The sequence below is a fragment of the Anopheles stephensi genome, chromosome 3 (genome assembly GCF_013141755.1).
Source record: "Anopheles stephensi strain Indian chromosome 3, UCI_ANSTEP_V1.0, whole genome shotgun sequence".
Classification (NCBI taxonomy): Eukaryota; Metazoa; Arthropoda; class Insecta; order Diptera; family Culicidae; genus Anopheles; species Anopheles stephensi.
In genome coordinates, this window is record NC_050203.1 from 45,120,807 (window position 1) to 45,137,375 (window position 16,569).

Genomic DNA, 16,569 nt, shown 5'->3' on the forward strand with positions numbered 1-16,569 from the left:
CGCGCCGATCGCAGGCGCGATCATGATTGCGATAATGCTGTCCACACCGGAGACCTCCTCCCTTCACAGGCCCGCGGTAAAACGCATGATAAACAAGTCACACTTCACCGACAAACATTTGGTGAGATGAGAGCCATCTTCAGCATAACAATGCACCCTCCAAACGATGGCCGTAACGACCTGCCGAGGGTGCTTGACTATGAATACATATTTATATACAACGCACGGCTTCTCGTCGCTTAGGTCCTGTTAGGTGCAAGCTCCCTCACGGTGCAAGTTGGGTAGGGCACGGCCGACCCGTAGCGCCCGATCGTCGACGCAAATCTGCATCGTGAAAATGAAGATCGTGTGCCATAACCGTTGGGATGGAACATAAATAGTCGTCGTCCGGCTCATTATGCTCGGGCGACGGGGACGTTGGCACCAGTCGCACCAGACGAACCACTGTTACCGCCAGGCACGAAACATACGCGCCCGGACTGTATCGAATGTCGAATGTCAGCTTAAAAGAAGTTTAACTACTTTTTCAGCTTTTCTCACCTAAAAAGGTTCAACACTCATTACACACGGACACGTATGGGGCAGCACACCCACTACCCCGAGCAAGGCAATCGATCGCAGCCTCTTCATGAGATGTGTCGGACCCCCTCCTTCGAACAAACATGCACTTGCCAGCTGATATTGAATGTAAAGTTTAACAACATTTACAAACGAACCGTGAAATGCAAATGCTACGAGCTCTTTAAACACACACTCACACACTCACAGACACAGAAACAGCCACCAGCTCTGCGCAGCATCTCGTGTGTACATGTGCAAGAGGCTACGCGGTGTAAATTGGCCGAGAGTCAAGTCTTCGTGAGCTCGAGCGTCCAGAAACCGGGCGGTGACAGTGGTGCGGGTTTTTACGTTATTATTATTAATGAAACTGTCCGCCAAGTGCATTTAGCAAAAACCAGCCACGCTACCGATTCACTGGCAGAAGATACGACCTTTACCACGACGGCAGCAAGCGATGCTGCCGGTGGCGACGGGACGAGATTACCGGCTTGCGGAGGCAACGTAGTAACCTCTGTGTGGCCATACCGTCATTTGGTTTGAACTTTACCACCGCCACACGCCCCGTCCCGATTTCACTGCACTGTTGAGCGTACTTTCTGATTTGGACCCGTCGCGCGAACAGGTCCGCAAAACGAGGGGAGATTTATTTTCCGATTCGTGAACCGGTGGCCATTGTCTTGGTACGAGTACAGCTTGCTAGCGAAACTTGTTTTAAGCTCATCTCTCGAGCAATAAGTTTCTTTGCTAATAGGCGTATGGTTTAAGCGTTTGTGGTAATTAGTGTAGGATGCGCTAGCCGACTGCACCAGAACTCAGCGAGATGAAACTATTATCGTTCTTAGCCTGTAGGTGGTGATGCGATTATGGAAGAAATGGAAAAAGATAATCATATTCAATTCTTTTTTTCCACAGTAACACATCATGTAAAAATAGTACAATACATTTATTTATACACACTTTTTTTTTCTTTTACAATACTTCATCGTTTGTTTGCGCCATGATTGTGTCGTTACACTTAAGAAATCTTCTATCGAGAGTCGTGAGTATTGGTCAGTTGGCTTCTCGTGCTGGTACAAATATCATAATGGAATGGCCGACGGTGCGAGTTTAAGTTGATGGAATCGCTCATCACCCGGCGCTACGTCACCTCGTCGTACTGATTCTCCTTGAAATGTTTGCGCGGATCTAGCAAGAATTTGTCCAACAGTTTATCACAGTTCGAGTTGCTCGGTAGCACCAGCGATTCTTCGATTGTGCGTATGAAGTTGCCGTAAACGTCCGTCCGAAATGTATATTCTTCGATGGTCGAGTAGATAAGGTTAAAAATGGGTTGCGCCCGCGAGTGAAAGTATCCTCTATTGCCGTGGATTATTTTCACCCCGTCCGGAGCGTCGCACACGCTCATGTACATGCAGTGGTCGGCGCGGTAATTCCAATCGCACGGAAAGATGTACAACCGATCCGGATTGTAGTGAAACAGAACGTTCAGTATGTCCTGATCGCCCCAGACTAGCTGCAAACGATACTCACGATAAATCGGCAGGATGTGCTCTTCCCAGCGAAAGTCTCGCATTCGCGTCAGATTCATGAGCATGACGCCGGAGTTCACTCCCAACTCGCCGTAGTAGGGATGGCGAGCGAACCGATTATACCATCCGGCATTGGTATCCTCGTGTTCTGGTGCCATGCCCGCAAACTGGGATGCGTTGAAGTTCTGAAACTTTGCCCATATCTCCTGCACGGGCGATAGGAACACGGTGTCAGAATCAACGTACAGCACTGCATCCAGATGTTGCAGGAGCGACTGAAACGAAACGAAGGATATTTATTTTATTCAGTTCACACAACGCGTGAGCAAACAACGATCTGCTAGAATCATGCTTACCGGCAAGAACAGTCTTTGGGCAGCACAAGGTTTAAACAGTTTCCTCCACTCGTCCTTGTTGGCGCGTGGAAACGTTAGGGAATGAATTTCGTACGTAAATATTCGATCTGTTACCTCCTGCCAGTCGTTCAACTTCTCCATAAAGTTTAGCTTCAACTTCTCCTCCGCTATCACGACGAATCGTAACGGCGACTGGTTGCGGTTAAACATGATTGCAGATTTGATCATGTTGAGCGCTTCGTTGTGCCTTTCGTTGCATGCCACCACCACCACCGATATCTCGGTGCCATTCGACGAACCGGCATAAGACTTTCTGCAATGCAAAAGTACATCTTCGAATTTCTGCTCACATTCATTTAAGCATAACATAATGTAACACGTACCTACTAAGTGCAGCTTTCGTTTGTTCATTTGGAAAACGATCAGCCGTAACCTGCTCGGTGAAATTGGGTCGGTCCCCAACCCTGTAGATGTAGTACAGAAGCAATAGAAACGATGCCGCTGCCAGTAATGCCAAATATCGGAAGGTCCTCATTGTTCAGCAACTGAAGAGACCATTCGAGCATCGTTCGCTGTTCAAGCTAGTGGAGCAGTGGCAGCTTCATTCCGGTAGCAAACAAGCTGCTCTTGGTACGGCACGAGGCAAATAATTAAGCGAACTATTGCAAACACGGCACTATGCTGTATGTATTGAAAATCAAGCTCAGCGAGCGTATTTATCACAAGAAATCTCTGCTAAAGTGTCCGCCTGCACACCTGCACTAGTTGAAATTCAGCAAACGCCGCACGTAAATATAAATAATAATAAAATTAAAACGCTCCTTCGGTCGGTTGTCAAATAATCAGCGTATTTCACTGCGTCTTGCACAACGGATGAGCTGGGGTCATTTTTATATCGGTTTATAAAATATTTTTCATGGAAGAAAATATTACTCATACAACGCATGATAAATATCCTATAGAAAGTAGTTTTATAAAATATATCTTAAATGAAAAATCGTTCAATATAAGGAGCAAATGTATTTTGTCCGTGAAATCCACTGTGCGAAGGAGTAGAAGTCCCGCAGTATTGGAAGAAGTGTGGTAAACTAAGGCTATTGACAGCAATAGGTTAACAACAAATATGGTTTTTTTGCACAGCCGTACGGAGAAGTGATTGCAATTGCTGCAAAGAATGGAAAATGAGCATTGTTAAGCAATTACGGTAGCATGAGCAAACACCAACAACATTGCCTTGCTTTTCTGAACTAATCGCAGAGAAACCCGCTTGAAATCCCGATTCCCAGTGCCGTGGTGAAGGGACTTTTACAGAAGAAAGAAAGGTGCAGCCGATAGTGAAGGTGTTTTCCCGACTGCAACGCAAGTAGCGTACATCGCTGCAACGACCATGTCGTCTGCACAGCGAGCGTTCGCTTCAAAGTTGACCAAGTAAGTAAATTGTTTGCCAATTCCCGGCTACGCCCTTGCACTCCAAGAGCGATCACCTCTCATTGATTGCGGATGACACAAAATCAATATACCAACACACTCCCGCAGGCACAACTCGTCCGACATCCGTAAGAACGTGGCAAACTACCAACTGTTATCGAAAAGTGATAGCAGCTCAGTATGCTCCTCTTCGGTGAGTCATTGAAGCGACGATCAGCGACGAGAACAGTTAACTATGTGTACCTTTTGCCTGTTCCACAGATATCGTTGTGTGACCTCGTTGAGCCGATCGATTATGAGGAGTTTCTGGCACAACACAGCAACCTCTTGCAGAAAGATCACCTTCGATCGATTCTCGACTTCCCTTCTGGGGATGTGCAAGTGAGGATTGTTCCACGTAAAATTCGCACCATAGAACATGTCATCCCGAAGGAACCGATGGAGGAATTGCCTCCCTATGTGCAGCACTGTGTCGATTGCTTCACGAGACCTTGGAAGGTGGTTGACTTCTCGGCACGGCACCACTCGAGCTCGTGTAGCACTCGCGAGCGAAAGGAGAAAGGTGCGCTGAGTCCCACGTCGTACCAGCAGGAGTTTGAGATAGATCGAGATTTCAGCAATCTGGTGTCGTTGGATGAATCGGTCACTTCTACTACGCTGTACGCGAGCGAAAGCTGTACCCCTAGCAGTCGTCAGTCCATTGCAAGCCTTTCGTCGGTATCGACCTGTACCGACACTCTTACACCACGCGGATCGTGGGCTTCGTTCGATTTGAGAAGCTCGGTGAATGATCCTCTCATTACGGGTGTTTTGGAGCGTGTACCACCAGAGAGTGTTGACCAAAGCAATGAAAGCAAACGGCAGGAGGAGCGGCAACAGGCGTTATTCGATCTGTATGCGGATGGGGAAATGGAGGAAACCATCGAGAAGCGAATGCCAGCCGAGATGCCGATGGAACATTTGGGCAATCGCATCCACGTGAAGTGTCTTCATCTGAAGTTGGAGCTGGAGGTAGAGCCGATCTTTGCGTCGATGGCTATATACGATGCGAAGGAGAAGAAAAAACTGTCTGAGAATTTCTACTTCGACATGAACCCGGAATCGTTGCGGCGTATGTTGGTGAACCATGTGCCGTTTGCGGACATTAGCACGCAGGCCCGCGAGGCAATCTTCGACATCACGAATCCAAGCAACGAGCTCTATCTCGTAATACGATTGGAAAAAGTGCTTCAAGGAGACATCAAAGATTCGGTGGAACCTTACTTGAAGGAGGACAAGGACAAGTATAAGGATAAAGCGAAATCCAATGCAGCAGACTACTGCGAACGGCTCGGAAAGTATCGAATGCCGTTCGCTTGGACGGGTATCTATTTAACAAGCATCTTTAACGGGGACAGCATGGAAAAGGATGATCGTGAAAGCATTGGTTCGGCTTCGAGCTCCAACAGCTTGGATCGCAAATCATCAACCAGCAGCTTCGATCAGTTCCGGAAGAGGGCCAGCGATATGGGAACGCTTACACGGCGCGGATCATTGGAGCGCAAGATGGAAAAACGTCGCTCCTGGTCGCCGGACGATTTTGCCAACAGCATCGAGACTTTTCGCCCAATCACTATCACCGTAGCGAGCTTTTTTAAACAAGAGTCGGACAAAATGAAGGACGAAGAGCTGTACAAGTTTTTGCCGGAATTGAAACGCCCGGCTGCGCTGATGAAAAAGCACAAATGCATCCCCGGTTCGATTAAGGTGGAGATAGCGCCAGCGCCCGAAGAACTTAAGTATGCGCTGACACCAGAGTTGGCCAAAATCGATCCGTACCCCGACGATCACTCGCGTCCGGTGAAGGAAATTTTAGAATTTCCCTCCACGCCGATACTGAACCCTCATTACGCTTATCGCAATTTGCTGTTTGTCTCGCCCAAGGAGCTTAACTTTTCAACACGTGCCGGATCGGCCCGTAACATTGCGGTGCGCGTACAGCTGATGGGCGGCGAAAAGCAATCCGATGCGCTACCCGCCATATTTGGTAAGAGTTCGTGCTCGGAGTACAGCACGGAGGCGTACAGCGCTGTCAATTACCACAACAAGCAGCCAACGTTCTACGATGAGATCAAAATTGAATTACCGGCAAATCTGAAGCAAAACCATCACATTCTCTTTACGCTATTTCACGTTTCCTGCCAAAAGAAGCCCCAGGAAGTGCAAACCACGGTCGAAACGCCAGTCGGATACACCTGGCTGCCGGTGTTGAAAGATGGCGGTCATCTAAACGTCGGTGAATTTAACCTGCCCGTAATGGTTGAGGAACCACCGAACAACTACTCCTTCATCCCGCCCGATGTGCAGCTGCCCGGTACCAAGTGGCTGGACAACCATCGGCAAGTGTTTTCCGTCACGATTGATGCCGTTACGTCGGTGCACGCGCTGGATGACTATCTGGATAAGTTCATCTATCTCTGCGAATGTCTAGACATGCGAAAGGTGCCACCGCGCATCGGTGAGGGAAACATGGAGAAGGAGTTTAAGAAAACGCTGCAGGAGTTGCAGAGCGCCGACCAGGAACAGTTGGTAAAAAATTTGCAAGTTATACTGGACAAGCTGATTGAGCTGCTGGTAACGAGCTACAAGATTGGTGGTGAAGCACTGTCGCTCGGTCAAACGGTATTCGAAACAATCTGCCAGATATCGGACAAGATATTTGTAAGTATAAAGAAAGGGGCAATGGGGTGGTAGTTCCACTTTTAATCCGTCTATCTTCACTTTCAGTTCCTTCAACCAGAGGAGAGGTACGGTCGGCAAAACATTCTTAGCACCTACATCCAGTATCAGTGCAAAATCCCTCACCCGATGGACCCCAAGTGTAAGCTAGCCTCCTTACAAATGCCCATTCGGCGCCCTGCATCGGCCGAAGAGATGAATCGGAGCACTAGCAACTCGGACCTGATGGCTCTTACCGATCTAAATGCGAGCCGTACTGTCGATCGCGCGCTGAGTATGCGATCGGATGGCTGTTCGCCCGGGTCAGGCGTAAAGGACGGGCTGGTACGGCTTTTGCACGAAGAGATTGCACTAAACTGGGTAGTGGCCAGTGGATCTGCGGCGGAATTGTCCATGACCAACTCGTGGATGCTGTTTGAACTGATTGTGAAAAGCATGGTCGAACATTTGGAACTCACGAATGCGCTGAACTCGCCGCGCAAAAGCCGGTTCCCGCATCAGTACACGGATGACATAGCGACGCTGGTGCACCTGGTTACGACCAAAGTGGTAGGCTACAACAGCAGCGACCCAAAGCTCGCCCAATCGATAAATTCCAGCTTGGCGTTCTTCATATTCGATCTGCTAAGCATCATGGATCGTGGCTTTGTGTACGGGCTGATAAAGACGTACTATAAAGTGATCATGACCAAGAGCTCGTCCACGCCGGACATGATCCACTATAAGCTTGACTTTCTGCGCATCGTCTGCAGCCACGAGCACTTTGTGGCGTTGAATCTTCCTTTCGGCACGCCGTACACGGTTCTTTCGGCACCGTGCAGCCCAACACCAAGCGTTACCTCGAACAACAGTCAAAATTCGTACATCAGCGCCATGACCGGTAATGATCGTGCGCTGTACGCTGATTTGAGCGTAGAATTCCGACAGCAGCACTTCTTGGTGGGGTTGGTCCTGCAGGAACTCTCCAACGTGCTGGACATTTCAAACGCACAGCTGCACGGCAAAGCCATACGTTGTCTGCGAAATCTTCTCACTTCGCACGATCTGGATCCCCGGTACAGCGAGGTGGATGCAAGGGCCCGTGTCGCCGCCCTCTATCTTCCGCTGCTTGGTATCGTGATGGACGTAATACCGCAGCTATACACACCCGTGTCACAATCGCACGACCGCTTGAATACGATCGGCCAGCTGGACGATTACCAAGGTCCGGCGGCTTCTGTGCCGGCGGCAAGCACTATCAGTCCGGAGGTAGCATTTGCTATTTCCGGTATCCGGCGCTACAGCTACGTTTCGGAAACGCCCAAACCCAAAACGGTACTGACGAACGATACCCGAAATTTGCTGGCCTGCTTCCTGTGGGTGTTAAAAAATCTCGAACCAACCACCTTGATCAAGTACACGATGGGCTTGAGCCCGCACCGCGTTCATCAGATGCTGCAGGTGCTGAACATCTGCATCCCCAACTTTGAGTATCGCGGTAAGAAGCAGCCGGCCAACACCTCCAAGCGCAACACTTCTAGCTTCCGCAAAACACCTGACATGCGCGAGAAGCTGGAGGAATTCATTCGTGGCACCGGATCGGCTAGAAACGATCTCATCAACCGGCGTAAGGATGGGCGCAATTCGACGGAAAAGCTTCGCTGGAAGAAGGACCAAATACGCACCCAGTTCTACGACAGCAACATTAAGAACGAGGCCGAGCTAGAGATGAGCAATTTCATCGAAGGATCTCTGGCAACCGAGGTGTGTTTAATCATTTTGGATACGCTGGAAATGGTCGTACAGGTGGCATCGTCTTCCGAAATGCATCACAGCCTGCTGGGGACGGTGCTGAAAGTGTTGCTGCACGCCCTTTCCCGCAATCAGAGCACATTGGCGTTGCAAAACCTGTTCGCTTCCCAACGGTCGCTGGTTTTTAAGTACCACAATTTGCTGTTTGACGAGGAAACAGACAACTGTGCGGATCTTTGCCTGCTGCTCCTCAAACACTGTGGCTCTCAGCTGCCTACGGTACGATCGCAAGCGGCGGCTTCGCTGTATTTGCTGATGCGGCAAAACTTTGAAATTGGAAATGTAAGTATTGTGCGCGCAATGGTTCAAACGCTGATATCTAATCCGATGTTCGATTTTGTGTTGCAGAACTTTGCACGTGTGAAAATGCAAGTAACGATGTCGCTGAGCTCGCTGGTGGGCACCAGCTCGTCGTTTAGCGAGCAATCCCTTCGCCGCGCTTTAAAAACCATTCTGGTGTACGCGGAATCGGACACAGACCTGCAGGAGACATCCTTCCCCGAGCAGGTGCAGGATTTGCTCTTCAACCTGCACATGATTCTGTCCGACACGGTAAAAATGAAGGAATATCAAGAGGATCCGGAAATGTTGTTGGATCTCATGAATCGCATCGCGAAGGGATACCAAAACTCGCCCGATCTTCGCCTAACCTGGCTGGAAAACATGGCCAAGAAGCATACCGAACGTGCGAATCACACGGAGGCAGCCATGTGCTACGTCCACAGTGCGGCGCTCGTGGCCGAGTATCTCAGTATGCTGGAATCGCAAACTCATCTGCCGGTCGGTGCCGTTTCGTTTAAGCACATATCGCCGAACGCGCTCATGGAGTCTGCCGTTTCGGACGATGTGGTAAGCCCCGGTGAGGATGGCATATGTCTCGGCAACAGCTTCACGGAGGGTGGTCTGAAGCAGCTGCTCGATCATGCAGCGAGCGCATTTCAGGTAGCCGGCATGTACGAGGCAATGAACGATGTGTACAAGGTGCTGATACCCATCTGCGAAGCGAACCGCGACTTTCGCAAATTGGCCCAAATTCATGGCAAACTGCTCGAGGCCTTCAATCGCATCGCCCAGCTGCAGGGCAAGCGTGTGTTTGGAACGTACTTCCGCGTTGGGTTCTATGGCGCCAAGTTTGGCGATCTGGACCAGCAAGAGTTCATCTACAAAGAGCCCACGCTTACGAAGCTGCCGGAGATATTTAGCAGGCTGCAAAATTTCTACGCCGATAGGTTTGGTCCGGACGTGGTACAGATCATAAAGGATTCGAACGCAGTCGAAGTCGCGAGTCTGGATCCAGAAAAGGCGTACATACAGATTACGTACGTCGAACCGTACTTTGAAACATATGAGCTTCGGTACAAGGAAACCTACTTTGAACGCAACTTTAACATCAGTAAGTAGTGGGGTGTATCGAGAGTGTAAATGCAGCGTTAGGTAATCATGTATCCTTCTTTTTCATAGAACGTTTTATATTCGCGACGCCGTTCACACAATCCGGAAAAGCGCACGGCGACCTGCACGAGCAGTGTAAGCGCAAAACCATTCTAACCACCGCCAATCACTTCCCGTACGTTAAAACGCGCATTCAAGTAGTGCATCGGCATCAGATCGTGCTGGAACCGATCGAGGTGGCAATTGAAGATATACAGAAAAAGACTGCTGAGCTGGCTGCCGCCACCAACCAGGAGCCGGCCGATCCCAAAATTTTACAAATGGTGCTTCAGGGTTGTATCGGTACGACCGTCAATCAGGGGCCAATGGAGATGGCTCTCGTGTTTCTATCCAACATCGCCAACGGGAACACGATTCCCACCAAGCATCAAAATAAGTTGCGACTTTGTTTCAAAGATTTCTCCAAAAAGTAAGTTGTGAGAGTCCAAGAAGTTGTAAGACGATGGGAGACAGTACAGTATTATCCTCGCAAGGCATGAATTGTAATTGTTTTTTTTTCCTCTCCTCCTTTCCAGATGTGCAGATGCGCTGAAAAAGAACCGTAATCTCATTCTGTCCGATCAAAAGGATTACCAGAAGGAGCTGGAGCGTAACTATCAAGTTTTTACCGAGCGACTAGCTCCATTGATTACTATTAGTCCGTCGCAGGCCCAGGGATTGGTGGCAATGAAAAGCGACCTTCACAATAATAATCGTTGGACATGCTCGCTTCGATTCTAAGAGACTGCAACGCTCTCTTTATCACTTTTTTCTTAAATTTCATTCAAAGATACTCGAATCGATTGCATGACTTGTCTGTTCGGTTCGATATGTGTTGTAATAATTATGCATCAGCGCTGCAGCATATAAAAAGTAACACTACTTTCTCATTTATGTAGACACCCAATTCTAGTTTAAGCACCAAACGTTCTGAAGTTATTCAAATCTTCCTTTGTGTGGTAGTCGTTCGGTGTTAATGATAATGATTCGTTTGCAATTATCACTATCGCTGCATAAAATGTCTGATAGGAAACGCTCTCTACAGCTATTGCAGGAGCAAATATTGTTTAGGGTTGATGCTCTCTTATTTACCTTCCGCTTCAATGTAAGGATCAATTAAAGGTTCTTCCCCGTTGTACCAAATCTTCGATTTACTGTCCCACTGTGTTTCGCATCAATTAGTGCCAAAGATTTACTGGGCGAGAAGTTATGAATACACTCACTCGCAACGTTCACTGCTGCGCAAACCAATTTCTGATCTTCAGAGCACACATATACTCCATTTTATGATCTATTCGCGACCAGCAAGCAGATTTCCCTGTACTATTAATTATTTGCAATGTTTTTTAACGCGTGTGAGCATTGTAATGTGTGTTATTATCTTCGCGAGATAGAAATATGATCTTTTACGCCCTGTTTTATCAAACGATCCACATTAATTAAGCCGTCGGATCTCTACAGAGCATGAAGGAGAAATAAATACTCCGCATTATAATATACCGTAGCTTTGATGCAAATATCAGAACCGTACATTGGTAAATATACCGCAATTCACTACTACACAATAACTAATTCACTATTGGAGAGCATTTCTAAAAATATCATGGCAATAAATGACCAGCATTAGTAACGACAGTGAAATACTTTTCCGAAATCCGAAAGAAAAGCGATAAGAGGTTTTCCATCGAGTAATGGAAGTGTTTTAATCATAGTTTAATAGTGGTACAATGAGAAAACATAAGTTATTTGGCAAACACATGTTAGGTACTCTATGTAATGACTATCTATATGGCAACTGTTATCGATCAGTTATAAAATCAAATTAAGCTTGATTCAAAAGAATAAACAAAATAGCGACTAAATGAGAGAGAAAGAGAGCTTTTACAGCAAGACATTTTTAAAAATATATATGTGCGATATAGCTGCTTATGTGTGCCACCCATACTCATATGGCCCAACCGCTAGAGTCGATTACAGTTCGTCATCGAAATGATGAATGTTCTGCAGATGGTCGCCATAATCGGTGGCCTCGCTACCTACGAAGATATCGTACTTGTCGATGATTTCCTGGTGCGACAAGCGATCGTCATGGTCATCATCGCTGGCAGCAAATAGGTGATCGACTTCATCGCTTGCAACCTCACTGAAAGGAGGGTAAAAAAACAGGCCAAGCATTAACATTCGTTCCGGAAAAGGAGCGCAGGCGATTCGGTATTTCAAAACTTACTCGTTGCTCGGCACAACCCATGAAAGGATTTCGTTTCCGCTCAGGAAACCGTCGTTGTTCTTATCAAAATCCTCCTTGAATTTGTCCATTTCCACCACCAGCCATTCCTTGTCATGATCCTTCGCATTGTCCCCTACAAACTCCTGGAAGTCGATACGTCCGTCCTTGTTCGTGTCCTTGTCGCGAAGCGTTTGCTGCAGAATTATGGGCAACATTTGTGAGAACTCTTCCGGCGAGATGAACTGTACGAACTCGGTCGAATCAAGCTTGCCATCGCGGTTCGTATCCGCTGCTTCGAACATTTCCTTATCGTCTTGAATGAGCTTGCGTTCCTCCTCGTTCCGGGGCTCCTCGAACGGTAGCCGCACTCCTTCCTCGTCTTCGCTATCCATGCCATATGTTTCCTGCAGATATTCGTCCAACGTCACCGATTCATCGTTATTCAAATCGACATCTTCGAACCGCTCGGATGCTTCCTCCTCGGCAAGGCTTTTAAACGACCGAAGAATCCACGCTTTGAGCTCGTGACGATCGACGTATCCGTCGGAGTTTTGATCCATCTTAATCACCAGCAGTGCGAGTCGCTTCTTGGACTCTTCCGGCGATAAATTATCAAACTCTTCCGCTTCCTTCACACTTCCTAGGATCGCCTCATGATCGAACTCTGAGAAGTGTTCTCCACCCTCCATGTGATGCGCATCTCGCGGTGCGTATGCTCCGTCCTCGGTGCGTTCCTTGGTGGCAGTGTGCGTGTGCGTGTGTTTATGCGTTGCCGCACACTGAACGCATACGGCTATTAGTAGAACCGAGAGTGCCGATAACCACATAACGCGATCCATTCTACAAATGCCTTTTTCAAGATTGTCCGCTGCCAGCTGACTAGAATTCCTTTCTTCTGTGGATTGGGACTCACATAAACTCAGCAATAACGTGCGACATATACACTACCAAGAATGAGATGTTGCGTTTGATGCTTTTCTGCAAAAGCACCCGGAAAACCGAGTAAACACAAATATGAAACAAAATGTTGGACAGCTTGCTGGGAGTTCTTAAAACTATGCCAATTTTTTGTAGGACGGTTTGTCAAAACGGGGCTGTCGTAATTGAGGAACAGACATACGTTCCAGCATGGTGCATCTGTCCGTTCGCAGATGTGGCGGTTCGCCATAACAATTTCTCAAAATTGAATTTCAAAAATGTCGGTTATGATAGAGTAACGAAATATTCTAGCCACGAATGTACGGCAGTAGAAATTCTCGTGCTAGTAAATAAGAGAGATATATGGAACGGTAAACTCGGTCCATTGCCACTAGTGATAAAATAATGTATTCAAATATTGACAAAAATTAAACAATTCCGTTGTATGTAGCAACTATCGAAGGCTAGTCCGATGGTCGAAACGATAACGGCGCCGGTCTTCACACGATCGAACTATCCGGAACGTCCGCCCGTAGTGAGTGTCTAGAAAGCTAATAGATAACCGGTCAGCATGATCCAGCAAGTTGGCAAGCAAAGAAGAAGAATGTTACTAAATAATTAGTAAATTGAAGTAAAATTTTAATATTCTTCATCTTATTTTGTTTTTACGGTAGGGTACGTTGCAACTGTGGCAATAACTACACTCTGCTAATCGAGACGTTCATCTAAAGCCAGGAACTGTGGATCGTTTTCTTCTCGCTCCAATGCTTGCAAGTATTTCCGGCGCTCCTCCAGTACCAACTCCACATCGACGCTATGTTTAAGCGCAACCTCGAGTGCTTTATTCCATCGGTGCATGCGCAGACAAAAGCGAACCGCTTCCGGGATGCGCTTGTTGTGCATGAGAATGATCTCAGCCTCTTGGATGCGCCCATTCATAATCGAATTTTCTGCCATATGTTCCGGGCTCGAAAGTGGCAGCGATTTGATATAATTTAGGTAGTTCACCTTATCGATTTGTAACGATGCCGAGAACGCTTCTTCACTAATTTCCAACTGATTGCGCTTGGAAGCCATTGCTGCCAGCGTTGCCCACAGTAGATGATTCTGTGCCAGGCGGCACAGTTTTAGCGCACGTTCCCACTGGTTCTCGGCGAACAGTTTGTGAAGAATGACACAGTAAGTTTTCACCGACACAGTAAAAATAGCACCCGAGCTTCGGAACGTTATGTTTGCCCCTTCAAAGTTCTCCAAAGTGATGTTTTTCCCAAATTCGCTTGTATCGTACGTGAAGGTAGTCAGCGCTATTAGTGTAGGATCTCCGCATGCCTCCCCGGGACAGTACCAAACACTGTAGCTGAGGTCGTGCAAGCCGACTAAAATGTTAGTATCGGATGACCACATCGTCGCTGTAACCTGGGTTCCAATTTTGTGCATCACGTACTCCGGCCCACTGTGCACGCTCGTGATGTACAGGTCCTGATTGGCATCGATAAAAACGAGATACTGATCGTCTGGATTGCCATAACGACATACAGCCACCTCGATGACGGGAGCTTTGCTGTGGATAGTGTGCGGTTCTTCCTGGCGTGTGGCACCGGGTAGCAGATCGAACACATGTACGATCGTTTGATCGGAATGGTCGCGTACAGCAAGTGAATCCATTCCAAGCGATACGCAACGACCGTTCAGGTGCGGTATTTGTGCCTGAGATCCAGGAAACCGGGGGTTCAAATGTAGCCGTCCAGTGTAGGTGTAAATCCAAATGGAGTTGTAGTCAACTAGAATGAAATGTCTGTGTAGAACAAAGAGAAGTGTTAGGAGTAGCTAGGTATCAATCATCAACCATATCGTTGTACGTTCTCTTGTACCCACTTCTTCCCAAGCATTATGATGCGAATATCGCTGCGACCGTCTATGATAATCGGTGTGTTTATGTAATGCTCGTTGAAGATGTGCACTTGATGAACCGTGGCTACAACCAAGTGACCGTATCCTAGCTCCCATTTGATGATTCTCTCAGAAAAGTCCAACGTGTCACTAGTCCGTGCGACAATGTCTTGCAGCTGGATCGTTTTCCGACCCGAGGTTATTGCCTTCAGGTTCCGATTTCGCAGCTCACGTTCGATGATGTGCCCAAACAGCAAGGATCCAGTGCTAGTTGAAGACGCGATCTGTGTACTATCTGCCGACCACACTATGTTGAACAGCGATCCTGTCACTTGCTGATTGAAACGTACGATGCTGTGGCTCCACTGCAAAGCAACAAAGGTAGTTTGAAACGAGTTTTTGTTTAAAGAAGGACAAACATTCGCTCAACACAAATCTCAAACATACCCCCGTGTAATGGCATAGTTTCAGCATATTAAATCCACCGATTGCTAGCAATTCTCCGTCCGGGCAAAAATCCATCGATGTGATAGCATAATCATCAGCCACACTTGTGTAGATGTTCGTTCCTAGAGTGTCCCAAATCTTATACCGACAATCCTCGCCACCAGTGCCGATCATACTGGTATTGTTGGACCACGTAAGGCACAGGACCAACCCGTCGTGTGCTCTCCATTTCGTCAGCTTACTATTTGCAGCTAGCGGTTTAATAGCAACGAACGGCCCTTGACAATACACGATAGCCGTTGCGCTGGGGGACCATCTGGCGCATCGAATTTGCCCTTCATTTTGCACAACTGTCGACCGAAGCATTCCTGATCGGGACCAAATTTTAATGATACCATCCTCGCCGGCAGTGAGCAACCCGGCACCGTCTGGGCTCCAGCGAGCAGCCACAATCGGTCCGGTGTGCGCCGAAACATTCCGTTCGATTCGTGCGCTTTTATTTAAAATCACAAACCGTCCATCTGCACCGGCAATCAGCAAGGATTCGCCACCTTTGCTACCGCCTGCGGCACTGGCGCCTGGCGTACCGATACCAGACCCTTTGCCAACAAGCCAATGCAAATCCGTCGACACGAATCCATCGGGAAGTTTAGCCACCTGTACCATTTCTCGATTGGACGAACTCCACTTGTACACCTGCTGATCCTCACTACAGCTGTAGATGTCTTCATTGTTGCTCCAACCCAGAGCAGCAATGGCTTCCTTCAGTTTGGAATCTTTGGAAATGTATGTCTTGAATTTCATCTCTGCGGTCCTTGTAGAAAATGTCCTCGTACCAACTTTCGATGCTTTTCCAAACAACCGATGGAGCAATTTTGTTTGTGTTCCGTTGCACTATTGGTTGCCATGGCGACAGGAACAAAAACATACAAATACGATTTTTTCATTTACTCATTCTACTTAGTTGTTTAGAGTATTTTAACTGTAAATTAGTGGTAAATTTATAGTAAAGTATAGATAGTTAAAATTAAAAAAAATAGATCATTTCTACTAAAACAAAAAAATAAACATGTAAATAAGCGATACGAAATAAATGGTTGGTTCTTTTATCGCTGCTATCTCTTGTCAGTGGCTTATTATAACATTTATTAAAAGAATATTTAAAGATTTACAGAAACAAGCTTTTGTTTAATGGTATGAATAATCAAATTGATTTTTTGGTATACTGAATTATTTGCATATTCGCCTTAAGTTTGACAACCCTGAAACGGTA

The 16,569-nt window shown here is 47.3% G+C and overlaps 4 protein-coding genes across 4 annotated transcripts; 1 reads left to right on the forward strand and 3 right to left on the reverse strand.

Moving 5' to 3' along the window:
- Positions 1–1,485: 1,485 nt before the first annotated feature.
- LOC118511111 (glucoside xylosyltransferase 2) lies at positions 1,486–3,371 on the reverse strand. The gene is made up of 3 exons (XM_036053836.1): positions 2,830–3,371; positions 2,447–2,759; positions 1,486–2,365 (listed from the first exon to the last, which is right to left on the reverse strand). The coding sequence occupies exons 1-3, from the start codon at positions 2,979–2,981 to the stop codon at positions 1,700–1,702; spliced, it is 1,131 nt and encodes a 376-aa protein (XP_035909729.1). The 5' UTR covers positions 2,982–3,371; the 3' UTR covers positions 1,486–1,699.
- A 35-nt stretch (positions 3,372–3,406) lies between these two features.
- On the forward strand, positions 3,407–11,444 carry LOC118511069 (dedicator of cytokinesis protein 7). Its single transcript, XM_036053680.1, has 7 exons — positions 3,407–3,874; positions 3,983–4,067; positions 4,136–6,574; positions 6,641–8,665; positions 8,732–9,776; positions 9,845–10,244; positions 10,351–11,444. The coding sequence occupies exons 1-7, from the start codon at positions 3,834–3,836 to the stop codon at positions 10,553–10,555; spliced, it is 6,240 nt and encodes a 2,079-aa protein (XP_035909573.1). The 5' UTR covers positions 3,407–3,833; the 3' UTR covers positions 10,556–11,444.
- On the reverse strand, positions 11,271–13,144 carry LOC118511113 (reticulocalbin-2). Its single transcript, XM_036053838.1, has 2 exons — positions 12,042–13,144; positions 11,271–11,957 (listed from the first exon to the last, which is right to left on the reverse strand). The coding sequence occupies exons 1-2, from the start codon at positions 12,878–12,880 to the stop codon at positions 11,786–11,788; spliced, it is 1,011 nt and encodes a 336-aa protein (XP_035909731.1). The 5' UTR covers positions 12,881–13,144; the 3' UTR covers positions 11,271–11,785.
- A 186-nt stretch (positions 13,145–13,330) lies between these two features.
- LOC118511092 (intraflagellar transport protein 80 homolog) lies at positions 13,331–16,304 on the reverse strand. The gene is made up of 3 exons (XM_036053794.1): positions 15,297–16,304; positions 14,835–15,214; positions 13,331–14,754 (listed from the first exon to the last, which is right to left on the reverse strand). The coding sequence occupies exons 1-3, from the start codon at positions 16,098–16,100 to the stop codon at positions 13,668–13,670; spliced, it is 2,271 nt and encodes a 756-aa protein (XP_035909687.1). The 5' UTR covers positions 16,101–16,304; the 3' UTR covers positions 13,331–13,667.
- Between the last annotated feature and the right edge of the window lie 265 nt (positions 16,305–16,569).

What these genes read in the sequence shown, in the direction of transcription:
- LOC118511111 (XM_036053836.1), bottom strand. Translation starts at nt 2,981, where the DNA reads ATGAGGACCTTCCGATATTTGGCATTACTGGCAGCGGCATCGTTTCTA. An exon ending in ACGAAAGCTGCACTTAGTAG is followed by an intron (nt 2,760 to 2,829) that starts GTACGTGTTACA and finishes TTTGCATTGCAG; the next exon opens with AAAGTCTTATGCCGGTTCGT. An exon ending in CCCAAAGACTGTTCTTGCCG is followed by an intron (nt 2,366 to 2,446) that starts GTAAGCATGATT and finishes GTTTCGTTTCAG; the next exon opens with TCGCTCCTGCAACATCTGGA.
- LOC118511069 (XM_036053680.1), top strand. Translation starts at nt 3,834, where the DNA reads ATGTCGTCTGCACAGCGAGCGTTCGCTTCAAAGTTGACCAA. An exon ending in AAAACTTTGAAATTGGAAAT is followed by an intron (nt 8,666 to 8,731) that starts GTAAGTATTGTG and finishes TTTGTGTTGCAG; the next exon opens with AACTTTGCACGTGTGAAAAT. An exon ending in TGAACGCAACTTTAACATCA is followed by an intron (nt 9,777 to 9,844) that starts GTAAGTAGTGGG and finishes TCTTTTTCATAG; the next exon opens with AACGTTTTATATTCGCGACG.
- LOC118511113 (XM_036053838.1), bottom strand. Translation starts at nt 12,880, where the DNA reads ATGGATCGCGTTATGTGGTTATCGGCACTCTCGGTTCTACTAATAGCC. An exon ending in TGGGTTGTGCCGAGCAACGA is followed by an intron (nt 11,958 to 12,041) that starts GTAAGTTTTGAA and finishes CCCTCCTTTCAG; the next exon opens with TGAGGTTGCAAGCGATGAAG.
- LOC118511092 (XM_036053794.1), bottom strand. Translation starts at nt 16,100, where the DNA reads ATGAAATTCAAGACATACATTTCCAAAGATTCCAAACTGAAGGAAGCC. An exon ending in AACTATGCCATTACACGGGG is followed by an intron (nt 15,215 to 15,296) that starts GTATGTTTGAGA and finishes GTTGCTTTGCAG; the next exon opens with TGGAGCCACAGCATCGTACG. An exon ending in ATCATAATGCTTGGGAAGAA is followed by an intron (nt 14,755 to 14,834) that starts GTGGGTACAAGA and finishes TGTTCTACACAG; the next exon opens with ACATTTCATTCTAGTTGACT.